At 34.5% G+C, this 23,009-nt stretch overlaps 1 protein-coding gene across 3 annotated transcripts in view; it reads right to left on the bottom strand.

Annotated features, from left to right (window-relative positions):
* Window positions 1–19,672, bottom strand: part of LOC149777609 (uncharacterized) — a 29,667-nt gene extending 9,995 nt beyond the window's left edge. Inside the window, exons 1-5 of one of the 3 annotated variants that reach the window (XM_089942263.1) lie at window positions 19,387–19,672; window positions 11,236–11,372; window positions 10,182–10,276; window positions 6,150–6,236; window positions 1,189–1,318 (exon numbers count right to left, since the gene is read on the bottom strand). In XM_089942263.1, coding sequence (XP_089798389.1) covers window positions 1,263–1,318; window positions 6,150–6,236; window positions 10,182–10,276; window positions 11,236–11,372; window positions 19,387–19,407 — 396 coding nt within the window. In that variant the 5' untranslated portion in view covers window positions 19,408–19,672 and the 3' untranslated portion in view covers window positions 1,189–1,262. Of the gene's footprint in view, window positions 1–1,188; window positions 1,319–6,149; window positions 6,237–10,181; window positions 10,277–11,235; window positions 11,373–19,386 lie in introns of those variants that run through there. The other 2 variants (XM_089942262.1, XM_089942261.1) reach the window with 2 other exon arrangements.
* Between the last annotated feature and the right edge of the window lie 3,337 nt (window positions 19,673–23,009).

Genomic DNA, 23,009 nt, shown 5'->3' with positions numbered 1-23,009 from the left:
TACAGGGTTTATAGAAACCAACAGGGCCGTATTCCACCTAGCCAAGATGCTAAATGAATTACAGCTAGAACTGTACTAGATGCCAAATGAATTACAGGTAGAATTGTACTAGATGCTAAAAGAATTACAGGTAGAATTGTACTAGATGCTGAATTAATTACAGGTAGAACTGTACTAGATGCTAAATGAATTACAGCTAGAATTGTACTAGATGCTAAATGAATTACAGGTAGAATTGTACTAGATGCTAAATGAATTACAGCTAGAATTGCACTAGATGCTAAATGAATTACAGCTAGAAATGTACTAGATGCTAAATGAATTACAGGTAGAATTGTACTAGATGCTAAATGAATTACAGGTAGAATTGTACTAGATGCTGAATTAATTACAGCTAGAATTGCACCAGATGCTAAATAAATTACAGGTAGAATTGTACTAGATGCTGAATTAATTACAGGTAGAACTGCACCAGATGCTAAATGAATTACAGGTAGAATTGTACTAGATGCTGAATTAATTACAGATAGAATTGTACTAGATGCTAAATGAATTACAGGTAGAATTGTACTAGATGCTAAATGAATTACAGGTAGAATTGTACTAGATGCTAAATGAATTACAGGTAGAATTGTACTAGATACTGAATTAATTACAGGTAGAATTGCACCAAATGCTAAATGAATTACAGCTAGAATTGCACAAGATGCTGAATAATTAAACCATCTGCTGGCATATTTCCTTAAGCTGGTATCTTTTCTGACAAAAGAATTTCCATTATTCAGTTATAAAATAATACAATGATGCAATACATTTTTTGTGAGATATCTGTGTGAAACTTCCAAATTAGTGCATTATTTTAATTTACAGATACTGTATGTCAATTACGGCTACAAGTTATATTAGCTAATATTTAGCTGAATGAGTTGTGCCCTCTGAAAATAATAATAATAATAATAACAATAATAATAACAATAATAATTTATTATTATTATTATTATTATTACTATACTAAAACTACAATCCCTCAGTTAAAACAAACAAATGCATACTGAAAATGAGATAATGCAATAGACCATAATAATAATACTAATACTAATACTAATAATAATAACAGATATACAGAGTAACTTGGTATCAGTATTTAACATGAAAAATTATTAATACTATTATGACATCTATAAATACCTTTTTAATTCCAAGAAATGGTGTTAGACTTGAACTGCGGGAAAGTATAAACATGTAACATCAGCACTTTGTCTTTACAGCCACCCATGGAAATGACAGCCAAACAAGATCCCAATTCTTATATATTCACCTGCACAGGTAGATACAAATTCAGTAATTAACACCTCCCTTTTACCTCTTCTCTTGCACAGGAAGCCAATACAATGCTTAAATTGCAACACTCCCCTCACCCCAAGCCCAGGTACCCAACACTTCCCTGACCCCAAGCCCAGGTAGACTCAGATAAATAAGATCAAAGTGTTGAAGACAATGACACTAATCCTGATAATTAGAAAGTATTGTGTAAGGGTGGCAAGAGTAGATTTCACTCCAAATAAAATGGACATATGACAGGTGACATTTCAATTATGTACAGTCATTGATCTAAATAAGCTTGTGAAACCTGTGAGAATTTTTTTTTAAAAAAACAGCAATTGAAGTCACATAGCCATATGAAATTATTTTAATTGATAATAATACTCGGACTCATGGAACTAATGTCACTTATACAATGCAACAATTGCAACAGAAAATCTAAGATAATACATACGTGCCAAAAAATCTCTCATCAACATAACCAAATCTTGGTAGAAATCCTGTCAAATTCAAAATGTATATTGGTGGAAATACTGTAAGCTGTGAACATAATATGTGGGAATGGTATTCAAGTTTTTAAAGTCTAAAATTTATCAATCAACAGTGAGATTACACAATGTATCAATCAATCAGACAATCAGACTCATGATAAGCTTGATGTGTGGCCTGGGAACAAATGTGAAAGGAACATAACATTATATTTCTTCAACACAACAATGTTCTGCAAACTGAAACAACTCGAGTATTTGATGTTTTGGGTATGAACTAGAAAAGTAGGTCACTGCGACACAGATTTGCCTGTGTAAAGTAGTACCTGATAAAGTGAATGCACAATCAAACTTTATGGCTGCTCATACATAAGTGTCAGTGGTACTGAGCTAAATGCAAAACACATTACATAAAATATTATATAATCCCTGGAGTGTGATAAGTAGGTCACTGGCTACCACGTAATGGCACCAGCAATGACGTTCACAATAAGACACCATCAATGGCTACTGGCAGCCAGTTCAAGTGTACTGAGTCTATGATTCTATGTGAAAAAATTGTAGGTCAGTAAATGAAGAAAATGAAAGCATCTGGTGAAAAAAAAACAATTACTATAACCACACTGATCAAGATTACAAAGCTGGTACAAACTTTTTTATTGTCTGTGTTCAATACCTCTGCTGAGAGCTGTGACTTGTTTTTAATGGTGGTTATCAATCAAATACTCTCACCAACTTTAGTTTTCACTTGATTATTGTGTTCATAACATCTTTGTCACAAGAATTAATAAGATGGCATTTGGTTTTAAGACAAAAATAGCCTTTCTATTACCTGGATTATACAGAAGAACAAAACTTATTTATAAATGACATTAGCAGACAGCTCCAACTTATACTAGAACTTAAAGATCCCTGAAGAGACCTAATTTTGGATGACAGTTATTGGGCTACCAGTCATTCTATGGAAAAGCACTGGCTCAAGTCATCAAGGAGAAGATCAATCCAGGCTGAATATTTATTTTAAAAAATTTGATTTTAAAAGTACGAATCCAAAGAGTTTATTTGTAATTTTCATGAATCCTATGCCAAATGTATATTAATTTTCCATTGTTAATTATTTCCTTTTTTACACGAATGATTTATTTTGAATTCTGTAATTACTTTTTTGCTTTGGTGCTCCCAAGGCTTCTGCCCTTACGAGGAGCTTTCATAATACATTGTAGGTTTAAATCAATTCACACTTCTCTTTTGCACCTTCAGTAGATAATGGAAGAGAAATGTCACAAGTTAAAATCATATTTTCTCTTATGTAGAGAATGGAAGAGAAATGTCACAAGTTAAAATCATATTTTAATATAGAAATAGAGGCAATGAATGAGGGTCGCTTCCTCCTTGCATATAGAAAACCTGGGTGCCAAGTATTAGACCTACCAGGGATCCCAGAACATGACCAGCTGAGGTTCTGCAGAACCTTGTAGCAAGGTTGGCTAAGGACAGTGATATACAAGACTTGCAAAATGAGGGAAAGAAAGTACTTCCTATATGCACTGGGAGGATGACCACTCTTACCAAGTGGGATGTTCCTCGAAATTAGCAGAACAACAATTGTTATTCAGGCACCATTGCCTTTCAAGAGAGCTATCAAAGCCAAACTAGTAGACATCCATTTTTCTAGTCTTCCCCTAGAGATCCAGAATAAGAAACTCAAAATAAAAAGTGGAAAAAATGTGGGATTCAAGTTATCAGATAAATAAAAGCCACATTCTGTGGTTTCCCCAGTGTACACCAGCATAAGACTGTTGTCGGTTGGTAAGGAAAATGTTAGGATATCCCAGCTTCCATGTATATCATGGGTTTCCTGGTGAAATCATGGTATAGAGGCTGTGTTCAACACTGTCCATGTGCCCACTTCAGTACAACCGGCCATGTACCAAAGACTGTAAAGAACCAATGCTGTATCTCACATATGTGTCTAAAATAGCTAAAATAGACAAGGTGACAAACATGAAAGTCCAAGATATCCCAGAACCTACAGATGAAAAGGAGCTAAGTCATGACAGTCTAGAACCCTAACACCCTAAACTGAAGAAATAACAAGGAAGGGAAATGAAACCAACAAGAAGACCCTGTTCAATCACAGCGAGACACCGACTAAAGATCCGGTGCTGAATGCACAATATGAGGTTGAGGTGAACAATGAGGTGGATGCCTCCTCTATAAAATCCTTTGAATGGGATTGTTGTGATCTGAAAAAGGTGAATGTGGAGAAAAAGAAAGGCACAAAAGAAAGTAGAAGCAATGAAAAGAAAAACATCCAAAAGAAAAGAAAACAGCTCAAATAATTAGAGAAAAAGGAGCTAAATTACTATGTCCTTGAAAAATCGAACTTCAATTATAAAACAGGACCTCAGGCTGCAGCCTCATCTGGACTTAACCAGGGCTAGGATCCCAAGCTCTCAGAACAAGAAAAAACAGGAAATGAATCCCAGTTATGATTTGGTCCTGGAAGAGAGACTAATTCCCCAAACCCAACCTTCCGAACTTGAAACCACACAGGAGTTGGATGATTTGGAGTCCAATATATTAAATATTGAATCTGAAGCAGCCAACCAATGGGTTTTATACCACTTCTTAGATACTACAGAAAATAAAGATACAAATTGGAAGAACAAAGCTTCCATATGATATTGAGGGAGGAAACGTCCCATTTCCTCTCACTGCAAACATCCACACCTAAACCACCCCAAAAAAGAAAAAGAATGCTATCCACCAATAGAACAAGAAATAGCCGAATTTGTCAAAATACAAATTTCCCCAGAGTGATCAAGAACAGCACCCCTGGCAAGGACTGATACAACTACAATCAAGCTCTCACTAGAAGAACATAGAATAAAAAAGGCAAAATAACAGCAACAATCTTAAGACTTAAAATTAGTTCAAACAAAACAATCACTTAATGGTAAGAATATTATGGACTATCACAGGTAGCATATCTTAAAGTCATGATGGAAGGATTAAACATTAAAATCTTGACCACGAATATTAATGGTATTAAAGGGAGAACAGTTATTAAACGTTTATTAACATATCAAGACATCATTTTAAATCAGGAAACCCACAACACATCTATAAAAAAAACATTTAAAAACTGTACTAGAAGCTCAACATTCTAGTTATAGTGAATGATTTTCAAACAAGCCAAAACTCCAGAGTTGCCTCAGTTATAAGAGGTGAAGCTACGAGTCAAAACTGGTAAGAAAAGAAAGTCCCACCAACTATGTCTGCAAGACTAATGCATGTACTCTTAAACAACTGGCAAATCTTTAACGTTTATCTTCCAACTAGCTTTAGCATAAGGAAAAGCAATTGAATAACAGACTTAACACAAAAGACAAATTCTGCAGTATGCTCTAGAATGATGTATAATGGGGGGGATTTGGATTTTTAACAATTTTTCAGTCATATCGCTATGACGTGTGCAGTGTGGCAGTTTATAGTGACGTCTAGCACTGGGGCATCATGCCGCAGACATGTAGCATGATGTCCCACCCAGTCACATTATCCTGACACCAGGCCAACCAGTCCTAACAATAACCTCTAAATGCTGAGCGCCAAGCGAGGCAGCTGTTAGTACCATTTTTATAAGTCTTTGGTATGACTCAGACAAGGATTGAACCCACGACCTCCCGCATCAGAGGCGGATGCTCTAACCACTAGACCACCAGAGTGGATGGGGGGTATTTTACTGGGTAGTAAATGAAATTGACAGAAGTACAGAGTTTATAGAAGCCAACAGGGCCATATTCCACCTAGCCAAGACCTTTATTAAAACAAATAACTTAACAGATACTTATAGGACAATAAATGGAACTAAAATGGACTACACACACATAAATGGAACTAAAATGGACTACACACACATAATTGGAACTAAAATGGACTACACACACATAATACAGGGATAATACACGTATTGACACATTATAGAACTTAAGGAAATGAAGCAAACATGCAATGTTGCAATATATTGGGAGATATGGCAATTGACCATAAACTGGTCAAACTAATAATAAAGACAGTAAATATGACAAGATGGGGAAATGGGGTAAGTAAATTTGACAAGATAGGGAAATGGTATAAGTAAATTTGACAAGATAGGGAAATGGTATAAGAAAATCTGACAAGATGGGGAAATGGTAAAAGAAAATTTTACAAGATGGGGAAATGGTAAAAGAAACTTTGTCAAGATGGGGAAATGGTATAAGAAAATTTGACAAGATGGAGAAATGGTATAAGTAAATTTGACAAGATAGTATATGAAAGATGAACAATGCTCACCTGCATCAACCAGATTCTCTAATTCACCAAAGGTAAGACCAAGTTTTAGACAACTCACATGTAGACATTGTGGATCAATGAGAACAACTGAAAGAAGAAATAAAAAGAAATGGTAAAGTTATAGAAAACCAAGCAGTTAAAAAGAAGATGGATTATGACAAAATATAAGGAGTTACAAAATAAAACAAGGCCTAAATCAGATGATGATAAACTAATTAAGAACAAATGAAAGAAATAGAAAATTACATGACACAAGGGGCTAAAATAAGAGCTGTAGATTTGGTGAAATATACACAAAGGGAAGAGGTACATATAGAAAATTTTAGGTTAAAAGGGGTAAAGAAAGATGATAAAATAAGAATTAATAATACAACATAGAGACACAAAATGGAAATCTTGAACAAGGTACGAAATTATTACAGAGATGAACACAACTTAAAATAGTGACCAATCTATTATTGAGGATTATCTCAAAAGAACACACTTAAATCCAATTTTAGATAGTGACAAAAACTTGTGTGAGGAGTTCATAACTTCTGAAGAAATAAGGAAAGCTATCAAAAACCACTGACTTCTACATTATATTTCAAAATAAACCAGTCCATTTTATTGAATATTATTCAAAGGCCAAATGTCAAAATCAATGAGAGAATAAATTATTACATCAATTCTTTTGCAAAATTAATTATTACAATAATTTTTAAGGGACAGGGAGAGTGTGAAGATATCAAGAACTGGCATCCTATCACCCTATGCGATACAAATATGTCAAATAACACTCTTACAGTAAGTTCCATTATTGACTTAATAAACAGGAAAAGGGAGAAAGGTGTCATACTACTGATCGATCAAGAAAAAGCTTTTGATCAAATAGAGCATTGTTATGCATTTAATTTGCTTTGTTTGTTAATTAGTTATATTTTAATTTTTTTATTACATGCTACTGTAATGTAACACTGTATGTTGGACTTGACCTTGTCTAAAATTGAGTTCATTTCTGCTTAACCCAAGTTGACTTTTTTTAATTTTATTCAGTGTAAACAACTAACAGATAACTAAATTATTCTCTATGTGTATGGGTTAAAAATTAATATTATTATTATTAGAAGAAGTACAAATGTTTATGTGGGTCAAAGTTTTGGAATTTCCTAAGCAAATTATAAATAATCTAGGTTATTGTTTTGTAAACATCAGAATCATTCTAGAATGTTGTTTTCCATTAGGTAATGTTTTTTTTTAGAAAATGCTAATTGTGACCTGAGGTCAAGTGGAGAACTATATAATCTTGCAACTGTGAGGACTTGTTCATTCATGCTTTAAGTTTTAGCAGAGTCAAGTTTCATGTTGTGCCCAGTACTTGGGGGGGGGGGGGTGTAGGAATATTTTTCTTCAAATTATTGTAATAGTGATTATTTTCTCTAGAAATACAAAAGTGCTCTAATATAATTCTTGGATAAAGACATTCACTGGAATTTATACTGAATTCAAACCTGGACTTATATTACTGTGATTCAACAAAAGAATGTTGACACATCAACGCTCTATAAGCTATAACAGAAACGTCATCACCTTCAGTTTTTGGATTTCTTCGGGACTTGTATTGAGTTTTATTCAGGACTTTAATTTATTAGGACTTGTTTCTGTAATTCTTGGATTATTTTGGGATTTAATTCATAATACTTTAAGTTCATCTTTCTCCTTTTTACTTGGTGTTCTAGATAAATAAATTATATTTGTTACATTTTACAAAGCTTGTTGGGGGCCCCGAGTGGCCGAGTGGTCTAAAGCGCTCTCCGTTACGGATCACTGCCATCTCACCTCTGTCTGCGTGGGTTCGAGTCCAAGGCTCGGCTAGCGTGGGTACGTGGGAAAGCCTGCCAGTAGCTTCTCGTGGGTCGGTGGTTCTTCCCTGGGTTTTTCAGGGTTCTTCCTCCACCATTAATACTGGCCGCCATGTATAGCCTATCGTGTGCTGAAAAATGGCGTTAAACACTACAACAACAACAACAACAAAGCTTGTTGTCTTTCACTCTTTTCTGTTGCTTATTTTAAGAGCATAGACTCATAACAGCATAGATTCATTGAAACTATTTTGAATAATTGTGGTTTTGAGGAAAATTTCTGTAAATGAGAAAAATCAATGCCACAAAAAATCTCCATTAATAGAGCACAAACCCAGGATTTTCAATCTGGGAGATCACCGCAACAGGGATGTCCACTAACAATGATCCTTTATGTTATTTTGCTTACACGATGTATGGCTAACAGGGAAAATAGCATTTAAAAGAGATAATATTCATGATACCATCTTGCCATCTGTGCAGACAACATATATGCTCCTAGAAACATTATTCTGAGATATGCAGAAACTGCCAACTATTGAAATAGAATTATAAATGCAATTAAATAAAAATACGGGGGAACAGATGCAAAACAATTGTTATGCACAGTAACTGACACATTAATATATAATGATCTGACAGACTTTATAACTCAATTTATTAAATAAAAAAGACAGGATATAATATAACCTGAGGGATGGGATTCATAGACTATAATTGACTGCTTATGGATGGTGTCCTTTGCATGTTTCAGAGGGGGGGGGGAAGCTAATGCGATGTACCACTCTCTCATGAGTGATCCTCGAAAGGAGATGATTGCAGTCCCTCCAGCCACACTCCTTGGCCCTCCCATACAGAAAGAGAAGGCCTTCCAAATATACTAACACATCACATGCTCCTACTTCCTGGGATCTATGTCTTGCGTGACCAAATATATCTCCAGTCACTTGCGTTAGAATCAACTAAAACACGTTCTGACAGAAAATTTACAGTTCTTTGCAGAATCTGAAGGTGGCTCAATGGTTATCATGTTGTACTCACAACTAAAGTTGAAGATTCCAATCCTATCATCAGATCAATGCAGATTATCTACAGTGGTACATCTTTGTCAAGATTCATTACCCCAACTGCCTCAGCATTAAATCACCTACTTGTGTAGCTTGTGTAAAGTACCAATCCAAACCATTTAACTTACAAGAAAATAAAATAAATAACTGAAATCGAACCATACTAATGGAACATATGTATGTATGACATATATTTCACTATTCCTGCCTGCCACAGCTAGAACCAGTAGGAAGCTGGTCCTAAACAAGTTTATCCAATGATACACCATTGAGAAGTACAAATGGTGTCTTATTCATCCATGTCAGAACTTATGATAGATTCCATTTCAGGCACAGGCTGTGTTGAATCAAAGTTCACAAGAAGATCAGAGTGGTCTCTGTCCTATATCCTCCCATATGTGTGGGGGTTCCAAGTGGCTGAAAAGGTCTAAAGCACTACGGATGACTGCCATCTCACCTCTGTCTGCAGAGGTTTGAGTCTTGGGATCGGCTAACATGGGTACGTGAGAAAGCTTTCCAGTAGCTTCTCATGGGTCAGTGGTTCTTCCTGGGAGATTCCAGGGTTCTTCCTCCACCATTTATACTGGCCACCATGTATAGCCTATATTTGGCTGAAAAATGGTGTTGAACCCTACAACAACAACAACAATGCATCTGTGGTGATGCGATGTATCCGAGACTGTGGAATGGTACCCTTTTAGAGTATAACTGGAAAATAGGCAAGTGGTAGCGGGAGTTATATCCCCTTTCCCTTGAGAAAGCCCATCTCCAGTCCCTTAAGGTAAGTCTTTGATATAGTAATTTAGATTGTGGTTTTCACCCCTTTGCTGATGAACAACTGTATCTCCAGCTATAGAATATCATTCTTCTCCACAATACATCTGTCAGGAGGGTAAAGTAAGATAGGAGGTTACTGGATAAATGAAAACTGAATCCTTTTTGAAATTAACTTTTAATTTAAGTGCATAGCTTATAGTTCATGCAGTTAAATATAGTTTATATTCCTTGTGCAAACAGTGCATATATTCTATGCTTGTCTCCTGATGTAGAAAATCTATTACTGATAGTTAAGATTAACAATGTACTTAATTTAGTTAATACAAGGATTCTACAGAATAAGTTACCTCCCCTGCATGCAGTGCTGTGAATGTGCATCATCAGACTTTCTCTAATACTTTGGCACATAATACTGACGTTGCTCATGACAACAATGCAGGTACTGAAAATAAAGAAAAAATATGCTTTGGTAGGGCTAATCACATCCCATAACCCTATGTCCTAGACTAAATATGTTTTAATTCTGATAAGTAAACAAGTCAGACAAGTACTAATTTTCATACTTTAATCACTTTATCTGGACATTCATGCCCTCTTGGCAAACTGAATTTCTGAATCTACTTCCATATCTTCATCTTGTGGTACTACTGTAAGTGGTCATAGTTAAATGTTGCATGTGCACAAGTTCTAACACACTGCTTGACTTCATATTGGGTTATGCAAACAAATTATCAGCAAATCAAAACACTTCAAAAAAGCAAATCTGGTACGGTTAATTAGCAGTGCTTTAAACTAGCTTGTAATATTGTGTTAATGTAACTCAAAACTCATGAGTCGATCACCTTTTGATTTCAGTCCAGAGAGTAAATACAATGAAATTAATGAAAGGTACTTTATCAACACAAGTGTCTGTTTCCTTTATGAACTGACCAAATGAAAGTAATCGGTCTTTATAAATTTCTTTAACTGATTATACATAGGTCTGAATTCATCTTGCCTATGGAAGTACCGATACTAAAGTATCAAACCAAATAGTTTATATAAGATAACTTGACAGCAACAAAAATAAAAATAAATTAAGCACTTTGAAAATAAACATGTTTGACATTGTTTCCCTTGTTTTTAATATTAATTAAAATAGAACATCTTGAAGAACCTAGGCAAGAGATTGGAATTATGGGACAAATGAAAATGCAGGTGGGAAAACAAATGGTTGAGAAAAAATGATCAGCCATGTTTTATCAACTTATCTCTATTCTAAGTGTGTCCAAAATTAGTTTTAACCAAGATTATAATTACAGATATACTATACACTTGGTTACATTGCAAATCGATGTACTAAATATATAACTGCATTATAAAACTGAACATTTTCTGTTCACACGTTACTCTTCCACAAACCTTAATTTGAAGTCTGTCACAAGCTTAGAAATTTCCTTCTGTTCTTTGTCACCTTTTCCCCTCTTCATGCTCTTGAACACTTCAGCATGTTCAGCATCAAATTTACACATCTCCAAGTCACTCGGATCTGATTCATCCTGAATAACACATAAGGTTACTGAGAGTTATTGCCATTTGTCTACATAATACAGACAGAAATAAAACATTTTTATCTTTGGGAGGGATGTATTTGAGAGGTAGCAGGGCTTATATTCCTAACAAAAATGTGATCAGGGAATGTATTCAAAAGAGAAACAACTGTGTGCACTATTACAAAAGGAAGCAATTAGGATCTATTTAACATCCTGTCTGGTTTTGATATTTAGCACATGGCATACAAAGTCTTCAATCATGCTGGCATTACAGACTATTTACAAAAATTTTAGGCTGTTCTTTTTATTTTCAGCAAATGTTTCATGACTTAACATTGTCAAGTAAACAGTGCCAAATATTCATTGTGCATGAAATTTTAATTCCACAATTCAAAAATTCAAGGCCATCTCTAAAACGTCTTTCCAAGCAAACTCTTCAATGATGAAACACAAACTATGCTTTCTTGTTGTGAGTTCTGAATCTGTTTGTTTTAAGCCTATCTTGTAAAAGCATGTTCATTATTTCTTTGTTTGTTTTAAGCCTATCTTGTAAAAGCATGTTCATTATTTCGTTGTTTGTTTTAAGCCTAGCTTGAAAAAGCATTTTCATTATTTCGTTGTTTGTTTTAAGCCTATCTTGTAAAAGCATTTTCAATGAAATAATTGTTGTTTATTTATTCATTTTATATGTAACAAATCTGGATTGTACCAAAATCTTTTACTCTCTCCTGAATATTGTTCTCGAAACTCATTTACCAACTTCACTACACTGTCAATATCTGCCCAGTGAGAAATCTGACTCTTATCATTGTTGGGTCTGTATGCCGTTGAAGATGGGACCACCATCATCTTTAGATGTTCAGCAAACTTTAACAAATATTGTGTGCAGTCATGAAGATCAAAACTACAGATCAAAAATGAGAATTTGTTTCAGAATGACTTTATATTCAATAAATGCAAAACATGGCCAGAGAAAATATATTTTGCACAAGGGACATTTTTGCTGCCATAAAAAGCAATGAGAATTGCAAAAACACCTGAGCAGTCAAAACAGGTAAATTTCATTACTCACATATACAATGAAAAGTTAAGAAATTCTAAAGGAAATTTGTTCATGTACAGGTTTTTAACTTGTTAAAAAGTTACATACATACATTCATATATATATATATATATATATATATATATATATATATATATATATATATATATATATATATATATATATATACATACTCATATACACACATACACACACACATACATTGAGGGATTTACAAATTTAGTTTGTAATGACTGGAAAATTGAATTTGTCCTTGGGAAATTTTGAGCTTGCCCCAAATATAATGTCCCAAAAGGAGTAAATTAAGAAGATAAACTATGGTATATGTCAAAGAAACTGCATTTTATTTATTGATACTTTAGTTTCCTTTGTAACTGTTAAAACCATATGCCGATAATTAGTTATCCATAAATATATATGTAAATATACACATAGATTAGAATGAGTTAAAATACAGATATAGCTGGAAGAGCAAAACCAGGTATGTACATGTATAGAAATGGACATGGGTAGAAAATATTTTGGAAACAGAACTTTGAGACACAGAGAAAGAGAGAGAGAATTAAGGCAAGACTGTTTATAATGATTTATTATACTCAAAACTTGTGAACAATATTTTATTCTTTTACTAAACAATTACCATGTAGTCACCTTCAAATTGGTGACATGCATCAAAATATTTGAGAAATCAACAAAAGAGAATAATTTCAGAACAATTCTTTCTGTCCATTTAATTGTTTGCCAAGCAATATGTTTGTTTTGTTTTGGGGTTTAATGCCACTTCTCAGCACACGATAGGCTATACATGGCAACCAGTATAAATGGTGGAGGAAGAACCCAGGAAAACCCTGGTAAGAACCACTGATCCATGGGAAGCTACTGGCAGCTTTCTCACAAAACCCACAATGGTCGAGCTAAACACTCAAACCCACCCAGAGGCGAGATTGCAGTAAACAGTAAAGGTGAGCACTTTAGATCACTCAGCCACCCAAGGCCCTGCCAAACAATATGTATCGAGTTTCCTGTAATTGTCATGTAAACAACATAGCATAAACTCCAGATGTGGGTGCTACATTTTCTTAAAATCAGTCACACTTGGAACTAAATCTTCCTGGTAGTTAATAATTGGTGATGATAGCCTTTTTTTCCAGACACAGACCTATCAAAGAACTCTCACAAGTTGCATTTTTAGCTATTAATACCTATTAACCATAAAATCGGGGACATGCTTCTAAACAATCTTTGAAAAACCATTGTTCCAAGTTGGCACTCTAACAAACTGCAAGGCTAACTCTGGACCAGGACATAGGTAAATCCATGATATGGACAAATATTATTATTAAAGCAACTGATAAAAAAGTTAGAATACAAATAATAATTCCTTATTTCCAAAACTTGCATTAAATAGTAAATATTCACATTATCTCATCTGTGCAAGAAAATGTGAGACTGGCCCTGAAATAACTACATGATGGAACAAGATATCGCATACATGCAAATGGCCCACAACATGGACTCAATCTTTGGTCATCATGCTTCCCAAGAAGTAAACCTACAGCTATAGCAAACCACCGAATCATCAGTCTGATCAGCCACCAAAGGAATGTCTTTATAGATTTCAAGAAAGCCTTTGATAGGGTATGGCATGTGGTATTATGGGTAACTATGAGGAAGTACATCAGTTCAAACCTGGTGTAGGTTTCTGAGCACAAAGCTACAAGTGCTGTCCTCATCAATGGCAGCAGAGGAGGTTGGTTCTGAATAACAGTTGGAGTCAGACAGGGATGTCTTGCACGACCACAAGGACACTGTCAGCATCGGAGGAAGAACAATCACCAACCTTCACTTCACAGATGATATTGATGGGTTAGCAGGAGATGAAAAAGAAACTGCTTGACTTGGATGAGTGCCTCAACACAGCCTCAATATCATACAGTATCGAGATTAGCACCGGGGAAAAAAAAACTGATGCCAAACAACACCAATGGCTTCAGTGCAGAAATAAAGGTCAGTGGACAGAAGCTGCAAACAGTCACAAGTTTCAAGTATTTGGGATTAATTATACTTGTCTGCAAACTAATGTGGTGTGTGAAATCAGGCAGTACACTGGGAATAATAATAATAATGATAATAATAATAATAATTATTATTATTATTATTATTATTATTATTATCAGAATGAGGGTAACCCAAAATTAGCTGAAGAAATAATCTACCTTGTCAGTCCCTCATACAAAGGAATGTGTGTATACAGTCCCTCATACAAAGGAATGTGTATATATATATATATATATATATATATATATATATATATATATATATATATATATATATATACACACACACACAAACATATGCATCCAAAATACATAGCAACATGAATATACAAAAATACATTAAATTTCTTTCCTTTCCTCCCCCCCACCAAACAACAATCATTGATACCTATGAAGCCACAAATAGATGGGTAGTATATTAATGATGTTCAGGGGCATCCATGAATGCTAATACAGTTTTCATTTTAACATTCTAAAGCCACTGGATATAATGAGTTTGGAAGAAGGCAGTAGAGTGGATATTTCTAATTTCAACTGGAATACTATATTATAGGGCAAAGTACAGGACTGAGTATTGGATAGTTCTTATGAATAATTCCTTATTTTGTTTGAGAATTTTCTACTGCTTGGGGACTTGTATCTCAGGTGGAGAGTGTTACAGTAAAACTTGTCTTGTGAGACCACCACTTCTGCCAACAACAAGCAGTCTCTCAGGACAGGTGGTCTCCAATAAAAGGTTTGTGTAAGATTAACATTTTTCAAGGTGAAAGTACTGGTTTAAAGGAAAATATTTCACAATTGTTGTACAAGCATTTTATTCATTATTAATAGTTTCTGCATTTATTTCATCTCAAAATAATTTTGTATAGCAAAAGAGACATACATTTTTCATAAAACATTTATAATTATATTTGATAATGATGTGTACATGTAGGTTAGCATATGACTTAGCAAATTAGTGAGGATATATTTATTTATCCTGTCCATAAGTTACCATGACAGATCCATAAATTTCAGGTGTACTTCAGTGGTAGCATAAGAACTAAACAGTTGATTATAATGACACCTGTTCATCCTGTATATGAATTACCAGCAGCAACTCTGATCAATCTTCTGATAATTTGGAATGTATATATACTGATGAATGAAATCAAAATACATAATTAACCCATCTAGATACAAAACAAATTTATTAAAGTTAAAAAAACACTTAATTCACTGAAAACGCCAAGAGATTAACTCAATAAACAAAGCTTGTAACAGGAATGGTGCAACAGGACTACACCGCTGTGAATTATTGATGACTTGGCATGGGCTTGAATAACAGTCATATAAAAAAAATTACAACGCAAAACAAATCTAGAAAACAATAGTCACTTATTAATCACCACCAGCCATTACAGATGGACTCAAATTACAACAAAATTTGACTGCTACAATTCAGCACTTTCAAAAGAGTTCTCATCTGATCAATGTCGGGGTTTTATGGTTTTCATAAAAGATAAATACACAATGTAAACTTCTGAATTGACTATGCATATATGTGAAATCTCCTCTTAAAGAAACAATGGATAATCAAACTGGGGATGTGCAGGACTTCAGCAATGGCAGTTAATGACATGTACCTTAGCCTGGTTTATGGTCTTTAGCATACAACAGCACCATCTACATCTGGTAACCAGACTCTGCTACTGCCTTTGTTTCTTGTTTTTCGATAGAACAATCACTCTTTAATGAGAGAGACTTCAAAATGATTAAATAAAGGTAAGTGGTATCTATGTTTTTATTGTGATGCAGCCAAGGATAGTAATTTTGTTTTAGAACAATCTACACTTCATCTGCAGACACCTCTAAGCAGTCATTGTTACAATGGATTAAATAGAGATCAGCAGTGTTCAATTGTTTTTGTGAAATGATCATTCATAGCAGTGTCAAAGTGCATTTTTGGAAGAAAATCATGGTTGCTGGTCACTTTCTGCAGAAGGTCGCTGGCAACAGTGCATTGATATAATAAAATTGATCTATGCATGACAATTGTGGTTGTAAATGACAGGTAGTCACTCACAGCAGAAGTTACTCAAGACAGGTTTTACTATACCACGTAGCCTATACTGGAACAGTGATTGCAAACAGACATTGGATATTGGATAGCTTGTGACAGGTTTTACTATACCACGTAGCCTATACTGGAACAGTGATTGCAAACAGACATTGGATATTGGATAGCTTGTGACAGGTTTTACTATACCACGTAGCCTATACCGGAACAGTGATTGCAAACAGACATTGGATATTGGATAGCTTGTGCTTTAACTTTTCTCAAAGGGACTCAGTCTTTAATTGGTAATATTTTTGAACTTACTAAGTTTTCTGTTTGGATTGATATTAACCTGAAAACTTTGATGAAAATGTGCTATCTTTGCTATTTTTTTATCATCTGAATTAAATTATACCACACACAGTATTCTAAACAGGGTTGTATATACATGTAACTGTTATAAAGTAGTTTTGTGTGCCTTTCTGGGAGAAAATGTCTCATCCTACTGAGAAGCCATAAACTTGAACTAACGTTTTACTGATTTATTTATTTTTTGTTCTGACAGGCCAAGATATATCATTATCTACAAAAAAAATTGGTACTCTATCATAACAGTCCATTCTTATAAGAAAGTTCATTGCCATCCAATATTATTTTTTGTGCCATTGTGATATAAGTAATTTTTTCTTTTACCATCATCAACTGCCAAGCCAATATTTGTGCACCAGTTGTCCAGTTTGTTTAGGACAGCCTGTAAAGAAATTTCCAATTCATGCTGTATGTTTTGGTGTCCGATAATGTTGTGTCAGCTTCATCTCAATCATTTTATCAAATCAAATCCCCTCCCAAACTAGCGGTAGGTCCTTAATAAATAATATAGATAGTAATGGACCTTGCAGGACTCCTTATCTAATTATTCCAGGTTCTAACAAAATATCATTTATATAATAAATATGTTGTTTTATCTCATTTAAGTATGAAGTAAACCATTTAGTTGTGCTGGCATCACAATGGTGAATTTTTTATTACTGTTGTCTCCTTTTTATCTAAAGTGACTCGGGTAAAATCACAGTCTGCAGAGATCCTATTCATGTTCAGTTCCACTTCAGACATTGCAATAAAGCAGTGATGAGAATGGGTCCCTGCAACAGTCTTTACTTAAGCACAGCACTCAGACAAATGAAACTTTGTTGCACTGCTTGCAACATCATCAGCAGCCACATAATAAAATTTCACCCCATGAATGTTTCCATTTGCCCTTACTTGCATGGTCACTCACGGAACTAGGTGACAAACTGTACTAATGTATATCAAAGATAATTTTGCCATGGTTTGTAGCCAAAACAAAAACATAATTCTGCTTCACGTCCATGGTCATTTTTGTGCTGGTACAGATTAGTCAAGTTCCTGACATTTTTATATTTGCGACCTACCCCATTACTGAAATAAATGATCTTCTTAATGGATGTTAACATGGTCCTGAGACTGAATATCAGGGCTGAGATAAATGAAGATACAATCATAGTGCCATGCTTGAAGTAATCTGAAACAATACAAACATTCCAGCATTTTAGCTCTCCCTCCATTCTCTAATATACCACAAATGGGTAGTGTGTGGCTTGTCAGCTGTCCCAGTGATGGCCTTGTACAACATCCAGGAAAATGAATCTGTATGCTGTAGTTTTCAGCAAAGTCCAGTAAGATAATAGCTTTATCAAAATCTTCCTTTAGTTTGCTGATGCAGCTGGATTGAGCTTTGGCAATAAAATGGTGCTAAGAGAGGCCATCATACACATCTGTGGATTTGATATGCATATATTGTAATAATTTTATCAATATATATCCTTATTTATATTTAATATGCATGCAAGTAATTAAATAAAAAAGAAACTACTAATTTGAAAACAATTACAAGGGTTGACTGCTTTCTTGTGGTACTACATATGAGGATTTTCAGTACTAATCCCATCCTGGAATAGGGGGTACCAACACAAAATGATTTAAGGGTGAAAACACCAAGACACATAGTTGAAATTTGTAACAAATGCAGCTAAGATAAGCATCCTGATCATATTTTTAAAAATCATTATGCTAGATAATTGCCCACCTGGTCTATGCTAGATAATTGCCCACATGGTCTATGCTAGATAACTGCCCACATGGTCTATGCTAGATAATTGCCCACATGGTCTATGCAAGATAATTGCCCACATTGTCTATACTAGATAATTGCCCACATGGTCTATGCTAGATAACTGCCCACATGGTCTATGCTAGATAATTCCCCATCTGGTCTATGCTAGATAACTGCCCACCTGGTCTATGCTAGATAATTGCCCACCTGGTCTATGCCAGATAATTGCCCACATGGTATATGCTAGATAACTGCCCACATGGTCTATGCCAGATAATTGCCCACATGGTCAAACCACCTCTATTATGAGGCTACAATTTTTTCATTCTGTGATTTGTCTCAAGTCTGACCTCAGGTACAGCTTAACAAAGAACCTGAATCTCATATTTATTAATTTGGCACAATCCTCTTGAGATATAGTTTTCAAAATAAAATGATACTTTGTGATGGATGACCAGGTAAAAGTGCTACCTTAATATCTGAAGTAAAAATCGATAATGAACTTTAGGGGTGTATATCTCTATAAGATAATGAAAATTTGTAGCTCAGATAAAGATTCTTCGTTGTAAACCAATGAGTTTGCAAGGGAAAAACTAAGCTAGCACTCAACACTTCAGTCAACCATAACTTTATAAGTAAATGGACTATTTTACTTAAATTTTGTATGCATGCATCATTTACATTGGTATACACCAGATAAAACTTTAATGGAAATCAGAGATGGGCACCTGAGGATCTCTGGGTAACATGGTACCTCAGCAACATCATAACTGCCAGCAGCTGTATCAACCAGAGCTGCCTTCACTGCCTGTCTGAAATTTTCATCTACTTCTCCTTCCTCCTCATTATCTTCATCAACACTTTCACCTGATTCTTCCTCCTCCCTCTTCCCTTTTATTCTCTCTTTCATCCATCTCAAGATCTGATAATTATAAAGAATGATAAGTGTTCCTGGGACTGCCTAATTACTCCAAGTCTCTTGAAAAAAAAAAAAAACACCTTTAGGTATGTTTTACAGTTGAGATTCTCTTATCCAAATGAACAGAAATCACAATTGAATCTTTAATACCCAAAACTTTACAATTCAAAATCTAAGAAATGTTTTTAAACTGATTACCTAGTGCCACACTTGTTTGTGTATCTGTATCTATGTACTGAATAAGAGCATTTTGTTATATGTGGATAAATGAATACCAAATGCACTGCAAAGTAATGGAAGACACTTTTTTGTTCATTTAGGTACATGTATCCAGACCAAACCACAAGGATGCACTCCATCCATGGCCCTTTAATTTCTTTTCTTTTGCATTCCTTTTTTCTTTTTTGTACATACATGCTAACATTTTTCTGGAATTCAACATATATTTATATATTCTGCAGTTATTTTAATAGATACCCTGAGGACAGAGAAATTTGCAGAGGAATGTCTTGATTTCTTTTAAATGCCATATATTACTGTTTGACTGGAAACATTCGCAAATGAAGTTGTTTTGATTTTTTTCTAACAGTCATTGGATTAATCGTGTGCTGTTTTAATTATTGGACATATTATAATGGATATATATATGGATCTATAAGCCTTGATAAGGTAGGATTTTCTTTTTTGGAAAAAAAAAGAGGGGGATGCTTTTATTAGAGGGGGCAGGCTTCTATTAGAATAAGTACTGTATTTACATTTTACTTTTCTTAATTCTTTTTAATTTCTTTCCTTTTCTTCTCGATATCATATAAGATTACTGTAATACACATTAACCATTTAAAGTCGCATTACACATTCCCAAACTGTAGTAGAAAATCAAGAAACAAACTTTGATTGAACAGTGCATCAGACACCATGATACTCATGCACTTGACCATTTGAATGATAATTATAAATGTAGTGGCATATAATTCTGATTTTTATACATAATTATTTTCATTGTCAAATGTAAAATTCACCATTGAACTTTAAATGTTACCTGTACCTACAGGAACTGTATTTGTAGATGATGAAAACAATATGCAGTGCACTGTGATAGTGCTCTGCATAGCAGTTTGCTCTCATTCATAAAACAGTCTCTTGCATATTAACCTTCACCATTTATTCTTACAGATTTTATAAAGAATTTAAGTATTATTAATATAGTGCAACATAATTTGCATATATCCCACCTGTCTTTGTCACTAAAGGTTCTAAGTTTTGTAAATAAAAATAAAATTAGAAATTTAATGTTGCACCTTCATCATATAAAATGAATTAATAAATTCCATAAAGAATTTAAGAAGTATAAACATAGTGCTCTTTGGTGCAAACTTATTCAGCATATGCTATTTGTCATATCAAATATTATAAAATAGCTTTCTGAAATAGTAAGGTAGCCATTCCATGATTCTAAAATAAGTGTACCGCTCTTTGTCATATAAGCATGGTTCATTTTGAACTGGTTCATTTCTAATTTTGTAGAATACTTGTATTATTATCTAAAAAGAGAGACAGCCACGAAAGTCAATTGCATGAAGTTACTTGATAATTAGACAGTACAGGAATTTCATTAATTTTGTAAATAATGTAGGCTTTGGGGGTAGGATTAAAATGCATAAATGTATCCGCTGAAAGTGTTTTGGGACAGTTTTTGGGGTCTTTAGACAGAGCGAGGGCGCATGTGATCACTTGTAATGGTCCTACAAAATCACAGAGGCTAGAAGTCGTTCCAAAGAAAATTAGAAGTTTCCGTCAATGAATCGATGGGGTGGGGGGTCTAACCCGTGTTATATTGTTACAGGTTAGACTACAGCCATCAATTCATTGACGTAAACTCCTAATTTTCTTTGTAACGAACCCCTGTGTACAAAATGTACCATGCCTTCCCAGTCCTACAGTGTAAGACATAGCACATGTTGGTTTTTTTTTTAGTGCTTGACGCCAACAGCATAAATATCAGCGTCGAGGTCTTACATGTAGGACTACATGCCTTCCCTGCGGATAGTAAGTGTTTTGGGGATCGCGTCCCCAAAAACACAAATATCAGGGAGGCGACCTACATTGCATTTATCACTTAGTCCTACAACGTTAGACCAAAACATAGCTAACGTATGATACTTCTGACAACTATCACTTAATTTCTGTCACTGCCGATCAGAAATTCAGGTCTCCATTATAGAGTGCATAGCCCGTCCACGAGGTAGGAGTATGGGTACTAATATTAGTACTAACTATACGTACGACTCTTTAGATCTGATTACAATCAGATTGTGTTACTGAAGTTGATTATATAATTTTATTATTATATATCTTAATATTTCATCCAAGAATGAGGCAGAATTTTACCGTCGAATCCTATAAATTTGAAAACGATACAAAACTAGGCCTAATTTCAAAACGCGCACCAGACTAAGTACAAAACTTAGTACATGTTTTTTCATTGGCTGATTATGCAAGGAAGTCGACCTAACGTCCCTCTCATTGCTCGAAAAAAAAAGAAATCAAAAAAAAAAATGTTGGAATATTTTTTCCATTTCCTGAATGTATTATTTAGGGTTGTTCATCCGAGATAGGTTTTAATCACCTTTCTCGGAATTCCTTCCCTAGTTATGTAGTTGACCTTTGCTAGAGGTCGCCTATGTCCCACGTATGCTACATGCGTATGCTATAGTGTGTGTATGCTAGCAGCAGGGGGCTGAACAGACCATTTTACAAAGGCCTTCGAGTCGCATGTACACAAAATAAATTCTTACATACCTTCGCGTCGCAAACTGAGGCTTTGACCACTAAGGTAAACAAACTATTTTACAAAATAAAAAAAAAGATCGCCCTGCTGCTGCTATCCTCCAAAAATCGTATCTAACCCGACTCGAGATCGTGTTCGAGGATTATGTAAATGTATTGTTATAAATCCGTGCGGGGTTGATTGGGCATGACTAAATAAATTTCTAAACTTATTTATATCCATATCACCACTGCACCAAGTCTGATGTATATTTCGTAACGTGTGTGTATCAACTCCGTTAAACACTGCAAGAATATTACAGTTATCCCTGATCACTTTCGGTATTTGGGTGTATCTTTGGGTTACATAAATCACATCTGTGTTTTTGTGCCTACCTCTGGAAAATATCCTGGCAGGATTTGATTGTTTATCCAACATCACATCATCATACACGACTAAATTATTAATGAATCCATCAATATCATCAATACTTGGCGCTTCATTAATGTCAGTTATAAATTCAACAACATCATCACCGTTTTCATTTAATGATTTTGCACTTTCATTAAAATCTTTGTAGCATCGTTGATCGTCTACACTTGGTGCTACCAAATACAACTTGACACACTTCATCCACTTCATTATTAAATTAAGTAACAACTGTG

This window comes from Sinohyriopsis cumingii, chromosome 18 (genome assembly GCF_028554795.1).
Source record: "Sinohyriopsis cumingii isolate HCF-2022 chromosome 18, ASM2855479v2, whole genome shotgun sequence".
NCBI classification, from domain to species: domain Eukaryota; kingdom Metazoa; phylum Mollusca; class Bivalvia; order Unionida; family Unionidae; genus Sinohyriopsis; species Sinohyriopsis cumingii.
Note: the sequence above shows the minus strand (reverse complement) of the source record. Positions and strands in the feature narration are given on the sequence as shown.